Source organism: Podospora anserina, chromosome 2, assembly GCF_000226545.1.
Source record: "Podospora anserina S mat+ genomic DNA chromosome 2, supercontig 2".
In the NCBI taxonomy this organism is placed as follows: Eukaryota; Fungi; Ascomycota; class Sordariomycetes; order Sordariales; family Podosporaceae; genus Podospora; species Podospora anserina.
The window spans coordinates 3,377,983-3,395,506 of NW_001914858.1; the positions used below are offsets into that span (position 1 = coordinate 3,377,983).

The 17,524-nt window shown below is 52.3% G+C and overlaps 7 protein-coding genes across 7 annotated transcripts; 1 reads left to right on the forward strand and 6 right to left on the reverse strand.

Annotated features, from left to right (window-relative positions):
• Window positions 1-2: 2 nt before the first annotated feature.
• Window positions 3-569, reverse strand: PODANS_2_9640 (uncharacterized protein; the record flags this gene model as incomplete). Its single annotated transcript, XM_001911737.1, has 1 exon — window positions 3-569. A coding segment is annotated over one exon (567 nt), but the record flags the coding sequence as incomplete, so codon positions are not given.
• Window positions 570-1,258: 689 nt separating this feature from the next.
• PODANS_2_9650 (uncharacterized protein) lies at window positions 1,259-3,269 on the reverse strand (the record flags this gene model as incomplete). Its single annotated transcript, XM_001911738.1, has 4 exons — window positions 1,259-1,365; window positions 1,438-2,344; window positions 2,414-2,738; window positions 3,064-3,269. Coding segments are annotated over 4 exons (1,545 nt in total), but the record flags the coding sequence as incomplete, so codon positions are not given.
• A 2,136-nt stretch (window positions 3,270-5,405) lies between these two features.
• On the reverse strand, window positions 5,406-7,832 carry PODANS_2_9660 (uncharacterized protein; the record flags this gene model as incomplete). Its single annotated transcript, XM_001911739.1, has 1 exon — window positions 5,406-7,832. One exon carries the CDS (start codon window positions 7,830-7,832, stop codon window positions 5,406-5,408), a length of 2,427 nt encoding a protein of 808 aa, XP_001911774.1.
• A 1,031-nt stretch (window positions 7,833-8,863) lies between these two features.
• On the reverse strand, window positions 8,864-10,087 carry PODANS_2_9670 (uncharacterized protein; the record flags this gene model as incomplete). The annotated part of the gene is made up of 3 exons (XM_001911740.1): window positions 8,864-9,208; window positions 9,311-9,609; window positions 9,661-10,087. The coding sequence occupies 3 exons, from the start codon at window positions 10,085-10,087 to the stop codon at window positions 8,864-8,866; spliced, it is 1,071 nt and encodes a 356-aa protein (XP_001911775.1).
• Window positions 10,088-10,607: 520 nt separating this feature from the next.
• PODANS_2_9680 (uncharacterized protein) lies at window positions 10,608-12,207 on the reverse strand (the record flags this gene model as incomplete). The annotated part of the gene is made up of 2 exons (XM_001911741.1): window positions 10,608-11,624; window positions 11,686-12,207. The coding sequence occupies 2 exons, from the start codon at window positions 12,205-12,207 to the stop codon at window positions 10,608-10,610; spliced, it is 1,539 nt and encodes a 512-aa protein (XP_001911776.1).
• A 671-nt stretch (window positions 12,208-12,878) lies between these two features.
• Window positions 12,879-13,749, reverse strand: PODANS_2_9690 (uncharacterized protein; the record flags this gene model as incomplete). The annotated part of the gene is made up of 2 exons (XM_001911742.1): window positions 12,879-12,993; window positions 13,052-13,749. 2 exons carry the CDS (start codon window positions 13,747-13,749, stop codon window positions 12,879-12,881), a joined length of 813 nt encoding a protein of 270 aa, XP_001911777.1.
• Window positions 13,750-14,360: 611 nt separating this feature from the next.
• Window positions 14,361-16,377, forward strand: PODANS_2_9700 (uncharacterized protein; the record flags this gene model as incomplete). The annotated part of the gene is made up of 3 exons (XM_001911743.1): window positions 14,361-14,546; window positions 14,659-16,081; window positions 16,142-16,377. The coding sequence occupies 3 exons, from the start codon at window positions 14,361-14,363 to the stop codon at window positions 16,375-16,377; spliced, it is 1,845 nt and encodes a 614-aa protein (XP_001911778.1).
• Between the last annotated feature and the right edge of the window lie 1,147 nt (window positions 16,378-17,524).

Sequence of the window (17,524 nt, forward strand, 5' to 3'; positions counted from 1 at the left end):
AACACCCCCCTCTCCTCCGCCTCCCTCCTAGCCCGTTCAATCTGCCCCCTCAAAACAGCCATCTCCCTCTCCTCATCCCCCTTGTCCATCATCTCCCTCCTCCTAACCGCCTCCCTCCTCCTCATCGCCTCAGGACTGTCATCCACCCAAGCAATAAACAACCCATCCTCCTTCTCCACAACCCTACAAATCCCCTCCCGCCCAATGTACTTCACAAACTCCGTCAAGCTATGCCACCTCGTCGCATTCAAATGAACATGATCCTTCTTTGCAATCACCTCCTGATAGAATTTATTCGCGTGAATCTCCTTTTCTCCATGGCTCGTCTTGAGAAGGGAGATAAACTCTTGTTGGAACGCACGGGAGTAATCGTCGGTGACTTGCTTGATGTTTTGCCCTACAGACAGCGCGCGCCGGGTGTGCGATTCGGACTGGCAGTGCATCTTGAAGGCGTTCTCGTCTCTGCAGGCTTTTTCGCAGATTTGGCAGAACCAGCGGAGGCGCGTGAGGCCTTTTTGCTTCATCTTGTTGGAGAGGTATTTGGTTGAGCCGACTTCTGCTTTGCCCATGGTTGATGAAGAAGGGGGAACTCGCTGCGCGCGAGCCGAGCGGAGGTAGAAGGGTAGGTGGGTGGTTTAAATGACGGGAATGGTCGTCGCGATTATTTGACGAGGGTCGAGGACTCGAGGTTTGGTGGGTGATGCGAAAGTCGAGTTTGCGACAGGTTTTGGGAAGCGTGGAAGTTTGAAAGGCGTGAATGCGAGGGGGAAGCAAAGTCGCCCCCACAAGGCTGATTGATTAACTGGCTGGCCTGAAAGGCTCGGCGCCGGAGCTCTTTCACAAACCCTAACCCGATTTTGATCAAGCAAGAGGGCAGAACAGTTACTAAATGATGCTCGCAATATTCACACATAGACACCCGGTTTATCCAAAACCTTCCATGTATGATTCCTTTTAAACATATGCTGTAATAATCCCTTCGAAGTCCACTCCCTCCCTTCCGCACGCCTACCAGGCGCCTCCCTGTCTCTCATCTACAGCCCCTTCCCAAGGTATCACCTCTTGCTCTATCGCACTAATCATCTCTTAAAGCAAACGCCATGCTTTCTTGCCTCAAATTATCAACCCCCGCTCTATCATCTCTAACCCCAGCACCCCCAATCAATCAAGTGCGTGTTCCTGTCTTCACCATTGCCGCCCATGTTAGCTCCTCTGTCCCTTTCTCGGAAAGAGCAAAACTGCAAGGTTGCTTATCGGTTTAGTTCCCATACTCAAGGAAAGTAAACAAGCTCGTGTGCAGGATATTCATGGCCCTCTCAGCATCCCGCGATTCTATCACGCACGAGATGTTGATCTCGCTGGCACCTATACATAGTTCAATCAGTCAGCATATGATATGTCCCACAAGTGCCCTTGCACTCTGAAGGCAAAACATACCCTGAGAAATCATCTCGATATTGATCGAATTCTCACCCAACGTCGAAAACATCTTGCCCGCAATACCCCTCATGTTCTTCATCTCGGCCCCCACCAGACTCAAAATCGTCATGTTGTGAATCACCGTCACATCGCCGCACTCCCTCAGCTCCTCCACAGCCTGGTTCAGGCTGTCATACTCGGAGCTGCCGTTATGTACCGCAATGGAAACATGCACCTCGCTCGTGGAGATCAAATCCACCGAGATACGCCTCTGGTTGAGGATGGAAAACACCCTCGCCAAAAAGGCGTGGGCAATCGACCTCTTGTTCGAGTGGATGTTGAGGATCGAGATCTTGTCCTTGACCGTCACGGCAGTAGGACGCTTCGGCTTCTTGCGGGCCGATGGGTCGGATGGTTTCCTCGGCCGTTGGATCTGCTGGTCGGCGGCCAGGGTAGGGTCTGGCTTGACGATGGTGCCTTCGCCGCGGGGGTTCTTGACGTTCTTGATTCTGATGGGGATTGGGGGCTGGGCCTTGATCACTTGGTCCATGGTCAAGTGGTGGATGACTTCGGAGCCGTAAAAGGTCAACTCGGCGGCCTCGGCTGGGGTGATGGAAGGGATGAGTCTGGCGGTGGGGACCTTGGTAGGGTCGGCGGTGAAGATGCCATCAACTTCCTTCCAGATCTGAAGCTCATCAGCCCTGAGGCCGACAGCAGCCAGGGAAGCGCAGAGATCCGTGTAGCCACGGCCGATGTCACCATCCAAAAGACTTCCAGGGACGTTACCGAAGAAGCCAGTGACGACTGGTACACGGTCCTCACACGCAAGGATCTTCTTGGCAATGACGGCGGTGACTTGACGGTAAAAGCCGGCATCGAGCCGCCCTGGGCTGTCAAGGTGTAGTACGTCAGCCAAGTCAACATACTCGGCATCGACTCCCTATGTCGTGTCAGTATTGTTCACCGGCGCAACCTATCCCTCAACAAAACTTACCCTGTCCTTGAGCAGATAAGTCATAAACCTACAGCTCAGCTTCTCACCAAAGCTCACCACCCTGTCCTTCGCCCTCGAGTTGATCTCCAAATTGAAGCGCTTAGCAGCCAAGAGATACTCATTGAGCAAGTGGCAGTCCTTCTCCGTATACTTCTTCACGGCCACGCTCAGCTCCGCATCCTTGATAAAAGTCTCGGCCGCATCCACATGATCATCCAGTATGTCCTGAACAATGCGCTTGGCCTCCTCCAGTAGCACATCCTGTGACTCCTCATCACCAGCCGAGGCAACAATAGCCCTAAGCTTTTTGTACACCTCCAATAACCTATCCGCGCAACAAACAAGCACGTTGTCAGTCCATCAGGTAAACTTTCAGGTAACAACAACGTGGGGCGTGCCGATCCGGGTGTGTGTGTGATGTGTGGGGGAGAGGGGTCAAGGAAAAGAACACGGGGAATGCGGGATACCCCCAAAAGGGCATGGGAATTTCCAACATTCAGACACATACATGTCTCTCCCCAAACCTGCACATTCTCCCCCGTCCCGCACTCTCACAAGCGGTCTCTCCCGAAAATTGACACCCCCAACCCATACCCCATACCCCATACCCCATACTCGACAGGAAAAAAAATCAAAAATCAAAAACTCACCTGCTCGTGGTCCCCGTCACCTTCTTCCCCGTGCTCCTCGCCGAGCACACCACCACCAGCCGATTATTCTCCACATGCGTCCTGATGATATCCTCCGCAATCCTATCAGGAAACTTGCCCACGCTCGTGCCACCAAACTTTTGCACCACCCACCCGTTCGTGCTGGTGTTTTTCAGTAGCGCTTGGACCATTTTGTCGTTGTGTTTCTAGTGTACCGGCAGGCAAAAAAAATATTGCTTCTTCCGCTTTGCTGACCCTTGCTAGTGAGGGTGACTCAAAAAGACCGTTGGTTTTTGGCGGGGTATTCCTCAAAAATGAAGAGGATAAATAAAACGTCGAGTGAGAAACCGATGAAACGGTCTATATATCTCAACTCAACTCAATTCTCTCTCGGCTGTGTCTCAACAAGACCGGGAAGAAGGATACCACCAAAAAGCGCAATGGCTCCAATGGCTAGGCTGAGGAAAGATATTTGAATGCTGAAGAGGGTGAGTGATGACTCTTCTCTTGTCCCCTGGTCCTGAGTGAAGTGGGGAGGTGTGTAATCTTTAAATATCAACAGTTAGCGCATTGGATGCCATATATAAAAAATTCAATAAAAGAAAAGAACCCTCCCCCCCCCCCCCCGGGGCACGCCCGGCTGCTGCTGTCTGTCCTGAAGAGGTGAGTGAGAACGTGCAGTTCCTCGTGGGGCTTCGGGTGAGACACATATGCCCACTACCTACTACAGTCACATGCTGCGCGGCGGGAGGGGATTGGAATTGGTAGGTTCGGGCAAGTGGAAGTATCCAGATGTTTTCGTGCTCGTGCAATGCGGGATATGACCAACCACCTCGTGAAAATGAAAATGAAGGGGTAGGTGAGGTGCAAGTACCTTTTTTATGTGGTGTATATACTGACACCCCAAAGGTCCAGGCGCAGGTGCCGTAGGTGTAGGTAGGTGGGCGGGCAAAATCCTCGTCCAGTAGTAGCAATTGGTTTTCAATGCAGTTGTTGAAAAAAATAAAGCCACACTCCCAAAAGAAAGCGGTATAACCTCTCGGTCTAGACAACCGGAAGGGATGTTTCGCCTTAACAACCTGGGCGAGGGCTCCGCATAAAAAACCGGAGAGAGAGTGAGATATCGGAGATGGAGGGGTGGTGGTAGTAAGAAAAAAAGAACTAAGAAGCGGATGACTCCTCCGTTCAACACAAGCAATCAAGCCCCCGGTCCTGGTTCTCCAAACTGTAACAAGGAAGAGAGAGAGAGAGAGAAGAAAAATGTGTGTGTGTGTGTGTGAGAGAGAGAGGAGACACAAAGGCCGATCCGGTAAAAAATCCCCCAAGGTAATCGAGCAACAACCCACACACCCCCAATCCGACCGAGTCACAACTGACAACAACCCGGGAAGGGGAAGGGAAGGGATATCGGATGCTCGTTACCGCGCCGGTACAGGCGTCCGGGGACCGCTGCGCTTGTTAGAGACCGCCTACTTCGGAGGCAGGGTTTTCGCGACTTTGCTGTCATTCATCAGAAACTCGCTGCTGGAGTACCTAGGAGTGTGGGGCCCGCCCGCCCGCCTGTGGTGGGGTCCTGTCTGAAGTTTCGCGAACCGCCACGCTGGAGTGCATGTGAGATTTCGACAAGGAGAAATCGAGTTCCTGGCCACTTGCAGGCCACTTGTTCGTGGGTCTCGGTGGATATGAATCGGGGTTGTTGCTGTTCAAGTCTGCATCTGACGTAGTAATGGCCCTTGAACGTGAACATCACGGTCATATTTGGAAGGATACACACACGGACGGGAACATATTCAGAGAGTAGAACAATTTCAAAAAGCTCTTTCAAAATCGCCACAAAATCACGCCTTCGGGAGGCAACAATGCCTTCCACCCAGGCAATCAACACCACCTAATATACAATTGTTCTCTCCTCTTCCTCTCAAGCAAAAAAAAAATGATCTTTTGGTCTAAAAGAGCTAGGTATATCCGTATATGCCCCCTTTTCGCCAAATTTTTGAACACCTTTTCCCTTTTTCTGTCTCTGTTTCCCATGTATCGAGTGGAGATTTCCGCTCACCCTGAATCCCGAATGATGTATACACATTAATCCATAAATGCAACCACATCTTTCCTGTATATAGACAGACGCCTCTACCCATATATGAATATGCAAATTCCGCGGTGGTTAGGTCCCGTCTTTCATATGCGACGGGCACACGCGAACAATCGGCTTCTCCGTTCTCTCAAGGAGCTCAGATATCTGGGTCCATTTAGGTGATCGCACACCAGTCACCGATCGAGCAACCCGTTAACCTTGAGCATATCGTAAAGAGGATGTCTCCTCCCAGATATCCCTGGTTCATTTACCGCTTCTTCTCCTCAACCTCCTTAACCTCCTCAGAATGCTCATCATACTCTTCTTCCTCCAAGTCCTCCTCAATCTCCTCAGCCTCGGTAATACGAGGACTGGCCGACGTGGGGACATCAGCACCAGACATTTGCCACTCCATAAGCTTGCTGAAAGCGCTGTTGGGGTTGTTGCTCAGCTCAGTGTAGCTGCCAATTTCGGCCACGGTGCCTTCGCTGGACAGAACAATGATCTTGTCCGACCGTTTGATGGTGGAGAGTCTGTGGGCAATCGAGATGGTGGTGCTGCGTCCCTTGAGCAATTCAGCAAGGGCAGAGTTGACGAGAGTCTCGGATTCGGCGTCAAGTGCCGAGGTCGCCTCATCCAGGAGCAAAATATCGGGATCCTTGAGGAGAGCGCGAGCAATGGCGATGCGTTGCTTCTGCCCACCCGAGAGCTGGGCTCCACGGGCACCAACCTGCGTTTCCAAGCCATCAGGGAAGTCGCTGATGAAACCGCAGTTGGCCTTTTGAGCAGCCGCAATGATCTCCCATCTCTTAGCTTCGGGCCGTCCATACGAGATATTCTCGGCAATGGTACCCGAAAAGAGCACGGGCTCCTGTGCGACCATGCCGATGCGTCGCCTAAGCGATTTGACGTTCATTGTCGAAATATCGACGCCATTGATAGTGATAGTGCCTGACGTTGGGTTGTAGAAGCGAAGCAACATGGAGGCTACAGTCGACTTGCCACCGCCGGAAGGACCAACAATACAGATATTGCTGCCAGAAGGAATCTCGAAATCAAGGCCGTTGAAGATAGCCACCGCCGGTCTCGTGGGGTAAGCGAAGTGGACGTTGGAGAACTTGATAGGGCCCTGCGCCGACTTGACTTTCGTACCCACAGTTTGGTGAATGCTGGGCTTTCGGTCCTGGAGCTCAAAAAGACGACTAGCAGCACCAACACCTTTCATCAGTTCCGAGTAGAAGCCGCTGACACCGAACAAACTGGACCCTGCAAAGACGGTGTACATCATAAAAGACGTCAAGTCGCCCAATGTCATGGCCCCAGTCCGAACAAGGTTGCCTCCCACAATGAGCATGGCCAGGATAGTCATGTTGCCCGCCCAACTGGTAGAAGCGAAGAATGTGCCAGAAATGATAGCATCCCGTCTGCCGAGCGCAAAGATCTTCTTGACCTGCTTGCTGTACCGTCCAATCTCTTGAACCTCGCCGGCAAAAGCCTGGCTCGTCTTGATGTTGCCCAACCTTTCCTCTGCAATCTTCATAAGCGTGCCGACATTCTTTTGAATCTGTCGACTGAGGTTGCGAATCGAACGGCCGTACAAGACAGCGCCGATACCGATAGGAGGGACCATAACAAGGATAATAGACGTCAGCTTCGGGCTTAGCCAAGCCATGGCGACAAACCCAGCAGCACCGCTAACCAAAGATCGAAGACCATCCGAGACGTTCTGCGTGATACTCTTGCCGACAATGACCGTATCCGAGTTGAGCCTCGAGATCAAGTCACCGACCCGGTTGGCATCAAAGAACTCGGCATCCTGAACATACGTCCTCCGGTAAAGCTGCGTCCTCAACCTAGCCACAACGCGCTCGCCAACAATTCTGAGCAGAATAATCCGCCCAAAGTTGGCAGTCGCACCAATGGTAAGCACAGCAGCAAGTCCGCAAAAGAACTGTGTCAGAGTAAGCCCAAATAGCCTAACCTCGTCGACATCTTCCTTGGTGGAGAGATCCAGAATACGGCCCACGGAGAAGGGAATCGACATGGTGACACTGGAAGAAATGAGCAGCAGGACAAAGGCCACGCCCAGCCATCTGAGCTCAGGCCGGGCGATCTTGATCAGACGCCAGACCTCAGCCCAGCCAGGCTTGCCTTCCTGACCTTTCCCTTCCTTGGACAAGCGCGCCGCCATGTTGATGTGCGCAGCCTTGGCCGCCTTTGCGCTCTTTTGGAATCCATGCGCCTTGAGGTGCTGGTCCACCTCTTCCTCCTTTTCCTCTTGTTCCTCTTGTGTTGAAGACTGCTGGTCCTTTTTGGCAACAGCCTGCTCTGGGTTTGGTGGTGACGTAGATAACCGGCGAAGAATGTTGATCGGCGACGTCCATGTTGGCTGGGCAAGCCTAGGTCGTAGTCCGAGTGATGATTGTGGTGAACATGTTGGTGTTGCTGCCGCGGGGGTCCTCCCCGCTCCCACGCGGGAGGAGAAGTGGCGGCAGGGTTGGAGCTTTGCGGGAGCTGCGGCCGAGGATGGCCTCAGCGTCTGGAACGCATCCCGGGATAATATAAGCGACGCTGGTGATGGTGAAGGTGCGAGTAAGGGCGCATTTGCATAGCATATCCCGCCTGCACATAATGTGCGTTGCGGGAGCAGAGCCGCGCGGCGAAAAGCAGCCGCTGCGACCGCCCCCGAAACCATGACGAGTGCTTTCTAAGCTCGAGCTGGCTGTATGAGAGAATTCCAAGTCGTCGTTGGGGTGGAAGTGGGCCTCGCTATCTCGAGAAGATCCAATATTCGGGGGTTGTCATGTCGACCAGGCGCAGGCCGTAGTGTGCGCAGTTGTCGGCCTCAGGGCGCGTCGACTTCCATGTGAATCACGGAGCAATGGGGGAGCGGAAGTGAATGGAAGAAAAATCGCGGCTCGGATGGATGAGGTTCGGTCGCAGTACCGGCTGCCAAATGGGATCCCTGTCGATAAATTGCTGGGCATCGGGATTCCGTCATCCTAATCGCCGAGGCGGCAAGCGTGGGGTCCACTGTGCGGTTTGAGCCTGAACGGGCCGGATGCGGTTTTTCTTCGTGGCTTCCCGGTGCCTGCCAGGTGGCAGGTGCAATTGCTCTTGGCATCATTTAGTGTAGACATATGACCAAACTTAATCCCAAGCACTACCTACATAAGAGCCTACGAGCCTAGTCGATGCCAGTGAAGCGTAATGCCTCCGCTTGATCGCTATATAATACAGCAACAAAACTATACACCTTGAAAAGTCCTGATTCGGAGAAAAGAGGAACCTCGGAGGAAAGCCTCAACTCCAGTTCAAATTCCAAAAACATTTGAACATAAATTGCCGTCATCTCTCAAAGTGATTTTGGGAGAGAATCAAGGTCAAGGTAGAGTGGTTTTGGTTTTGGTTGTGCTTGCGGGCGGTTTTTCCCGTCTTGCCATGCGCAGTCGCTTAAAAGAGAGAATATTTGCCCCTGAATAAGAGCAAGTTGCGCATCAAATCTACACCTTTATATGCCACCACATGTTGTACATGCGCAGAAACGGCAAATTTATATTTCACAAGATAACAGATACGCAACTCACGTAACAGGAAGTAAACCTTCAAGATACCGTTCAACCGGGTATCATTTTTATGCTTTTTCTATATCCCACCTATCTATCATTATTTATATCTTAAAAACCCTTTTCGCCACCCTCTCTTCCATCCCTCCCTTGTCTCCGTTTACTTCGTCCTCACCACCGTCGTCCCCTCCGCCGGCTCCAGCACCTTCCAGCTGCACGTAATCTTGTTCTCCTCAAACTTCTTGATGATCCTGCTGGCAATCTCCTCAAAGTTGCTCGTCGCCAACGCCAGAATCGTCGGCCCGGCACCAGACAAGCAAACGCCCAACAGCCCCGGCTGCGTAGCAGGCGTCATGCTCTCCACAATCTCCGTCAGCCCCGGAATGAGCGTCTGCCTGTACGGCTGGTGCAACTTATCCTGCATAGCAAGATAGATCAGCTCCGGATCAGGCGGGCTCTGGCCCAGCGCAACCGGCAAAAGCGCTATCCTCTGGAGGTTGAATGTCTGTTTCCCATAAAAATCAGCATCACTTGACCCCCCACTGTCCCTTCCTCACCCATCCAGAAAACGGAAAAAAAAAAAAAAAAAAAAAAAAAAAAAACTTACCACATCGTTCCTAGGATACTCCGCCGGCAAAACCTGCCTCGCCTTCGCCGTAGGCACCTCAAACTCGGGAATGATGGCCACAGCCTTGATCTCCCCCGCCCAAGGGAACTTGATATGGTGCCCAATCCCCACCGGCGGCTCAGGAGGTCTATCCCCCGTGTCAACTCCCCCCTGCGGCGCAGGCAACACCTCACTGAGCGGGATCTCCACCCTCGCCGTGTCCTCGGGCGTCAACGGCTTCAGGTAAGTCCCCACAAACCCGCCAAACAACGAAGCCCCAACATTGTCAGGATGTCTCTCTGACCCGTATATCAGCAACCGTTTCCCCAAATCATCCCAAAAAGACTCACCAATCATCAAAATAAAATCAAACAACCTCTCCATGGTCAAATGGTGCAACCCGCCCACCTCCTTCCCCAACATCACCCCCGCCACAACCGCCGTCCCGCTCGACCCAAGCCCCCTCCCCAACGGAATAGGGTTCTTGACATGGACGTGCGTGTTCTTGGGAAAGGCCCTCTGGTCGTGACACCGGAGCACGTACAGCGCCACCCTCGTGATGAGATTCACCTCCGGGTCGAGGGAAATCTCATCCTCCCCTTCCCCTTCGTATGTGATCTTGCAGTTGAGGGGGTAATTCTCTGTTGAAGATGCAGGTGGGTCGACAGTGACGTGCAGCTCCAGGAACATTGACAGGGCGAGGCCGATGACGTCGAAGCCCGGGCCGATATTGGCGGAGGAGCAAGGGGATCTGATGACAAAAGATTGGGAGGCCATGCTTGCTGGTTGAGGAGAGAAGAAGGGGTGTTACAAAGGGGTCGTGATGTCGGGAAGAGCCGCTCCCGTCGTGTGTGTGTCACTCTCTCACAGCCAAAACGTGTGAGTGATCTGTGTAACACCTGGTGAATGAGTCGAAATATTTTTGTTGGAGAACCATCTGCCCGCGCATCCACATCCACCCACCGGGTCAACCCCCGATCACGGAGTGTGGGGTCGCAGCCCACCCCTCCAGGGCCTGAGCGCCGCCAGCTTGGCTGAAGATGCCCCGGGCCGCTTGTAACCGCTGCAACCTACGCAGTACATTCACCTGATACTAAATTAAATTCACAATGATCAACAGTATCATGCCAAAAACACTGCTTGTATTGCATAATAAACTAATCCTACCAAAACGTTGCAGCAAACAAGGGGCCCGAATGTGTTCCTTCATCCATCACCCACAGAAGACGATTCAGCCATCCTATCATCTCACCTCTTACGATAAATCTGTCCAGCAGCCAGAATAATAACAACTCAACTAGCAATCAGAAGGGCAGACGAAGGCAGAATTGGCGATGCAGACCGACTTCTTGGCAGGGCTCTTGTCGAGCGTGCAAATCACCTTCTGCGCACCATCACCGTCCTTGGATGGCTCGGGAGCCTTCTGCTCCTTCTCGATCTTGGGAACGGCACCAAAGCGCGAGTTGCCCTGGTCCCAAATAGCGTAGATGGACTTCAAGAACGTGTCTCCAAGAATATCAAACGGCATGGAACCGCGCGACTGGACACCGCCGTAATAATTGCTCTCATCGGCTTCCGCAAAAATGAGATCCTCTTTCTGGATGACAAACTCTCTCCCACCGACAGCCACGCTAAACTCTGGAAGACTGTCAACCTTGATAGACTTGGGGATGAGATAGCCCTGGTACTTCTCGCTGTAGGCAGCTCCGTCGATCTTCTTGTACAGAGCGTCACAAGCCTCGTCTGAGATGAGCGCGAGGGTAGTGCCAGTGTCAGCAATGGCCTTGTTGTCAGACAGTTCGATCTTGTCACCATCAACGCTGGCACTCGTGCTGTCGAACATCCAGAAACCCTGAGAGTTGTCCACCTTGGCCCAGGTGATCTCCTCTCCGCATTTCTTGACCAGATCTTGATCGATCCAGCCAAAGGTATAGAAAGACTCGGGCTTGAGATCACGAGAGCTATAAAAGGCCGATGTGAATAGCTCGGCTTCCTTGGGGATATCCTCCTGCTCAATCATGTTGTCGACTGGGGTTGGCTGAGGATCGCGGATGCCCATGGTCGAGTGTACAGTGTTGATCTGCTTGAAAGCCAGTCCAAGGAGACCGCCCATGACGCCCTGGCTGAATTGAGAGGACACATGCTTGGCCACCTCAACCGCTTGTTTCTTGATGACGAGGCCACCAATGGAGATGGTATCCTGGCCAACAAAGCCGGACGCAGAGCTGCCATCACCGTACTCAATCTTCCAGCTTTTGTTGTGCATAGGTGCGAAGGTGCTGGACTGATCGTTCTTGAAAGCATCCGGACGAACCTGTGTTGGTAACTGTCAGCAGGCCATAGCAATCTGAAGGGGAGACGTTGTAGCAACATACCCAGAGGTCGGCAGAGCCAGTGTCAAAGTCCAACAGGACTTTCTGAGGAGGGGTACCGATCAACACCTCGCAAAGGTACTCCATGTCACCTTGTTGGTCTTGGGCCCCAACCTCTCCCGGCTTGTTGTCTCCCGTCTTCTCAACGAGAGAGGTCCACATGTCGCGTATGGCCCCCACGGCAAACTTGCCAGAGGTCCAGTTGGTGCTCGGGTCGCGGATCTTGCCGGAAGTAAGAGGGCCTGGCTTGGTGGGCTGGAGGCCATAGCGGTTGATGGCAGAAGCGTAGGCCTTGGTGCCATGGCGCTGGAACTTGCTGTTGGGGATGGCCTTGACTTTGTGCAGGCCGAGCTCGGCGCGGAGCTTGGACTGGGCAATGAAGATGGACTCCATGATGTTGTGTTGGTGGTGTGGGTTTTGGTAGTTGGGAGAGTCTTGGGTGTAGTTGGTGGTGAGTAGAGAAAGGAGAAGCAGTTGTTGAAGGCTGAGGGTAGTGGTGTTGCTAAAGTAGGATGGTATTGTCATAGGAAATCAAGTAGGAAATGAATGGGAAAACCGAAGAGGGAGTTCGTTTGCTTAAATAAGACTCATGCTGTCATGTGTGACTGGGTTGATGTCTGGATGGAAAGAGCGAGGTGACCTTCCCCGCGCGGAGGAGCTCACACATGATGGCTGCCTTGGTACCAGCCGTCAATTTCCGTTGTCGCTCTTTCCTCTCCATAATGGCTATGTTGATAACGCGCGCAAACCGCAGTCGTGTGTGACTCAAATCGCAGAAGCATTACGTCGACAGCAGGAAGGGCGCAATGACAGAGCATTGTCATCGGTCGGCTGGTTTTAACGGCCGAGACTGGTGTTGACAAGTGTTATCTGAAGCAGAGCCGCGGTGAGCCGTGGTGTTACCAGTTCCATGGTGTTTACCATGTGACAAAAGGTGCGACTGCTTGTTTTGACCGGTTGATACCAAGATTGTTTGCCTTGTCGCAGAGCCTGTTCATGAGCCATCCCGATAAGCCAGTCAACTATATTTCTCCAGCAAAACCCGCCCAGCCTCCCATAAGCCTTACACGAACCTCTGTCGCGGATTTCCTATCACGGTAGACTCAACATACTGCTATGGTCGACGTAGGCCGCCTCATGATGCCACAGGTGACAGAATTGGCTTGCCACGCGTTTGACGTGGCTAGAGAATCATCTCATGGGTTCAGTTTTACCCGCCCAAGTATGAACCCTCTAACTCCGGTGCTCAGCCAGCATTTTTCTCCATCAACCAGAGACTGAGCTAAAACAACCTCCTCAACAACAAGTCCCCTACCCAAACCCGTTAGTACATCGCCCCATATCAATCATCCCCTTCTTAGAAACATACCTCTCCAGAGCCCACCTCCTGGTGGTACCATCCTGCCCACCATGCCATTCTTTATCAGTCTCCTTATTCACGAACGGTGTGACCCATTTCCCATCCCGAAAGAAATAAGGCGTGCTAATCGACCCCTCCATTACCGACCCATCCTTGCTATCCATAATCAAGACTTCCCTGGAAATCGTGGGTGACGTGATACCGGCCCGTTGCCTCGCCTCCTCGTATACTTGTCTCTGGCTGGTCTTGTAATGTGTGAACTCTGATGGATTGACGTTGTCTGTTGTGTCGACTACCACTTCGAACACACTGCCCGAGTACAAGTCCAGTGTAGGGGGGTCTAGTGTTGTTGGAAAGAGTCTTGAGAGGGGGACTGATGGGACGGGAGCGGACGTCACTGTTAGTTTCCCGTTCTGGAAAATGTCCACCCTTACTCGGGCTGGCTGGTCTTTTTGAGCGAGATGAGCTGTGATATTATCCGCCAAAAGTTGAAGTCCAGCGTCACCAGTGAGAGAAGAGATGACAGAGTCCCATTTCCAATGATGAGCTGCGCGAAGCATGCGGTCGCGGTGGTAGTCTAGCATGTAAAAGGGAGAGGAGTGGCCATGGTTCCAGCTTGCGTGGGTGAAGTCTGGGTGGGAGTGAACTTGGAGGAGGGCAGGGTCGTAACGAAGAGAAGTAAAGATCTGAAAATCGGACGATGCCATTTTGAATCAAGAATTGAACAAAGTGTTGAGCTATCTCCCAAAATCAAGCGGTAATTTGATTACTTCCTGATACTGCCAAAAAGCGTCCCCTCCTAAATTGCCCCTGAGGGTTACTGTGGGGACCCGCAGAAGCTGGGCGTTCTGTGTTGACACAAGACAAAGTATTGGTGCCTCAGGTTGCAATGCTGCTTCTGCTTGGTGTTGGTGGGGGTGGAGCTTGGACCTTGATTAGCAAAGAGTGAAGTCACCGTTTTCTTATCGGTGGCAGGAGGCAAGTCCAAAAGGTGTGCCAGGTCAGGTTCCGGAAAAACCGCGTGGTGGAGCAGGTTGCAGCAGTTGCAATTGGCGGGCCGCGCTGGACCGATTTTTTTTGATCAAGCTTCCATGGCTTGCTGTCGGCTGCTCAGTTGCTGGGAGAGACGTCAAGGCTTTGCTTCGCAGGATATTCACAAATAATCTGCATCACCAACCCGGCCGTCCACCCACACCCAGTCCAGTGTTGAGTGGCTTGTTATCTCACTTTTTTTATCGTCCCTTCCCAGTCTTGACCACCCGTATCATCTTTCTCCGGCTGAGCCCTTCACTAAGCGCTCCCTGCACCCAAAAGAGCCATGGCTCCCACGATTGCTTCAGGCCCCGCGGGGACCACTGTAACAGTGCCGGGCAATTCATCGCTGTGGGACCGCATCTCCAACTGGGCCTCTGAGAACAAAGGCCTCGTCTATACCATTGCTGGTGTCGCCGTAGTGGTCACCGGTGCCGGTGTTGTTTACTATATCCGCAAGGGTCCTGATGAAGTGAGCAGAAGCACCCACCCTGTCGTCAACCCCATCATACCCCTCGTCGCCGCCGTTATCGTCGTCGTCATCGTCGCCTACCGGGATACTGACCCTTTGTTCTCTTTTCTAGGAGTCTGTCCCAAAGCCCAGCAAGAAGGAGAGGCGGAAACGGAAACAGGCCGAGAAGGAAGCCGAGAAGGGCGCTGCCGCCGAGAAGCAAGCAGAAACCTCCAAGACCGCCACAGTAGAGACCGCCGATGAGCTGCCAGAAATTGACGAGGCCAGTGTCATCGGCCTATCCGAATCCCAACGCAAGGAGTATGCCGCTAAGCTTAAGGAGGCTGGTAACAAGGCCTACAACCAGAAGGATTTCAACAAGGCCATTGAGCTTTACTCGAAAGCCATCCTTTGCAAGCCAGACCCAGTTTACTACTGCAACCGCGCTGCCTGCCACAACGCCCTGAGCGAATGGGAAAAGGTTGTTGAGGACACCACCGCCGCTCTTGCCTTCGACAATGAGTACATCAAGGCCCTCAACCGCCGCTCGAATGCTTACGACCACCTCGGCAAGTACAGCGAAGCTCTCCTCGACATCACCGCCAGCTGTATCATCGATGGTTTCAGGAACGAGCAGAGTGCGCAGGCCGTCGAGCGTCTTCTGAAGAAGTTTGCCGAGACCAAGGCGAAGGAAATCCTCGAAACCAAGCCCGCCAGACTGCCCAGCGCGACCTTTGTGGGCAACTATCTTCAAAGCTTCAGGGCCAAGCCAAGGCCAGCGGGGTTGGAGGATGACGCCGAATTGGACGAGGAGACTGGAAAGGGCCAGCTGCAAAAGGGTCTGAAGGCGATGGAAAGCAAGATTGCGCCATCGTACGAGGAGGCTGCCGAGGCTTTCGAGAAGGCTCTGACTCTGGGAGACCTCGGTGAATACGAGGCTTACGCTCACAACCTTCGCGGTACATTCCAATGCCTCAAAGGCAAGCATCAGGAGGCTTTGGCCGATCTGTCCAAGAGTATCGAGCTTGATCCCGGGCTCACCCAGAGTTATATCAAGCGGGCCAGCATGAATCTGGAGCTCGGTGCCCCAGACAAGGCTGAGGAGGATTTCGAAGCCGCCCTCGCCAAGAACCCAGAAGACCCGGATATTTACTACCACCGCGCCCAGCTTCATTTCATCAAGGGCGAGTTCGCCGATGCGCAGAAGGATTACCAAAAGTCGATCGATTTGGACCCCGATTTCATCTTCTCTCACATCCAACTCGGTGTGACCCAGTACAAGCTCGGTTCCATCGCTTCATCCATGGCGACCTTCAGGCGGTGCATCAAGAACTTCCCCAAGATCCCAGACGTCTACAACTACTATGGTGAACTTCTTCTGGACCAGACCAAGTTCAGCGAAGCTATCGAGAAATTCGACACTGCCATTGAGCTGGAAAAGGAGACCAAGCCCATGTCGATGAATGTGCTGCCTTTGATCAACAAGTCTCTTGCCCTCTTCCAATGGAAGCAGGACTTCAGCGAGGCTGAGAAGCTCTGCGAGAAGGCCCTCATCAGTAAGTGGTTGCACATTTTCACATATCTTCTTTGTTGTTTGCTAACATGGAATTTCGTAGTTGACCCCGAGTGCGATATCGCCGTTGCCACCATGGCACAATTGCTTCTCCAACAGGGCCGCGTGACCGAGGCCCTCAAGTACTTTGAGCGTGCTGCTGAACTTGCCAGAACAGAGGGAGAGCTTGTCAGCGCCATCTCATATGCCGAGGCCACGAGAACCCAGATCCAAGTGCAGGAGAAGTATCCCGACTTGGCTAGCAAGCTGTCGGGCATGGGCGGCGGTGTGGTCCGATAGAAGGCTGTGTGGGTGTGGGGAAGCCGGACAGGAGCACAGATGCGAAGAATGCTATTTCGTTGGGTGGTGATATGACCGTCCTGCGATCTCAAAATTGAACCGTGATGAATGGTATACCCCGTCAAAACGCGCGCCGCAACTGGAGTCTGAACCGTTTTTCCAAACATGTATCATGAGCAGTCCATGGTGTTTTTTGTATTTTTCTTGTTCATCTCATACATCTGTATGACTGCATGCTTGGGGAGAGGGTGGGTAATATCTGTGTACGATGACGGGAGAGAAAGACTGGGGAAAGAAACAAACCAGCGGGTCGTCCCGCAACGAAAACCACGCCACTCTATTACGCAACCCATGGAGGAATGAACATCTCCTTTTTTCATGGTCATGATTCTTGTTTTTATTCTTGTTTGTCATTATAGGTGTGGGAGTGTTTTGTTTTTGGCTGGGTGGGAAAGGGGGTGAGGGTGAGGGTGAGGTTGGTGGGAAGTATACAAGTACATTACTCTTGTTTGTTTACATATGTAGCTTTGGGAGAAGCGCTCAATGAGAATCGATCAAAAAGCGGTATAAGAAAAAGGTTGAACTCTTTGCTTTTTGTGTTGTGTCAAGGGATCCCAAATAACCCAGGCACCCTGCCCACAACAAATTAATACACACAAATAGGATAGCCCCCATATTATGTTGCAAACTACACCTTGCGGGATAACCAATAGTCTTTGAATTATAGTTAATAGCCCTTCAAAAGTGTTCAGAAGGCCCATTAATTTACCTTCGATGCATGGTTTACAACATCATATGGGCCAACCAACCTACTTGTGTCTATCAGCTATTTTGTGGTGAGGGAGCCAGGGATGAAAGGATTGCGCAACGTCCAAAGGGGTGAGCGAAGGGAACAAAAAAAAAGACATGAATTAATCCGTATGTACTCTGTACTTTTGTACATGCTACATAGTGGTTTACTCAAAAAGAATTAACAACGCGCGTGAGCCTCCTCCCCAATAAAAAAAAACCAAAAAAGAACAAGAAAAACTACCATCTTCTCTTATACCTAGACTGAGAAGAAGAAGGAAAGAAACCCCTGATTTCCCGCTCCCGGCCAATGACGGACCCATCATCATTAGCAGCATGTTCCATCAAAAACCCGTCA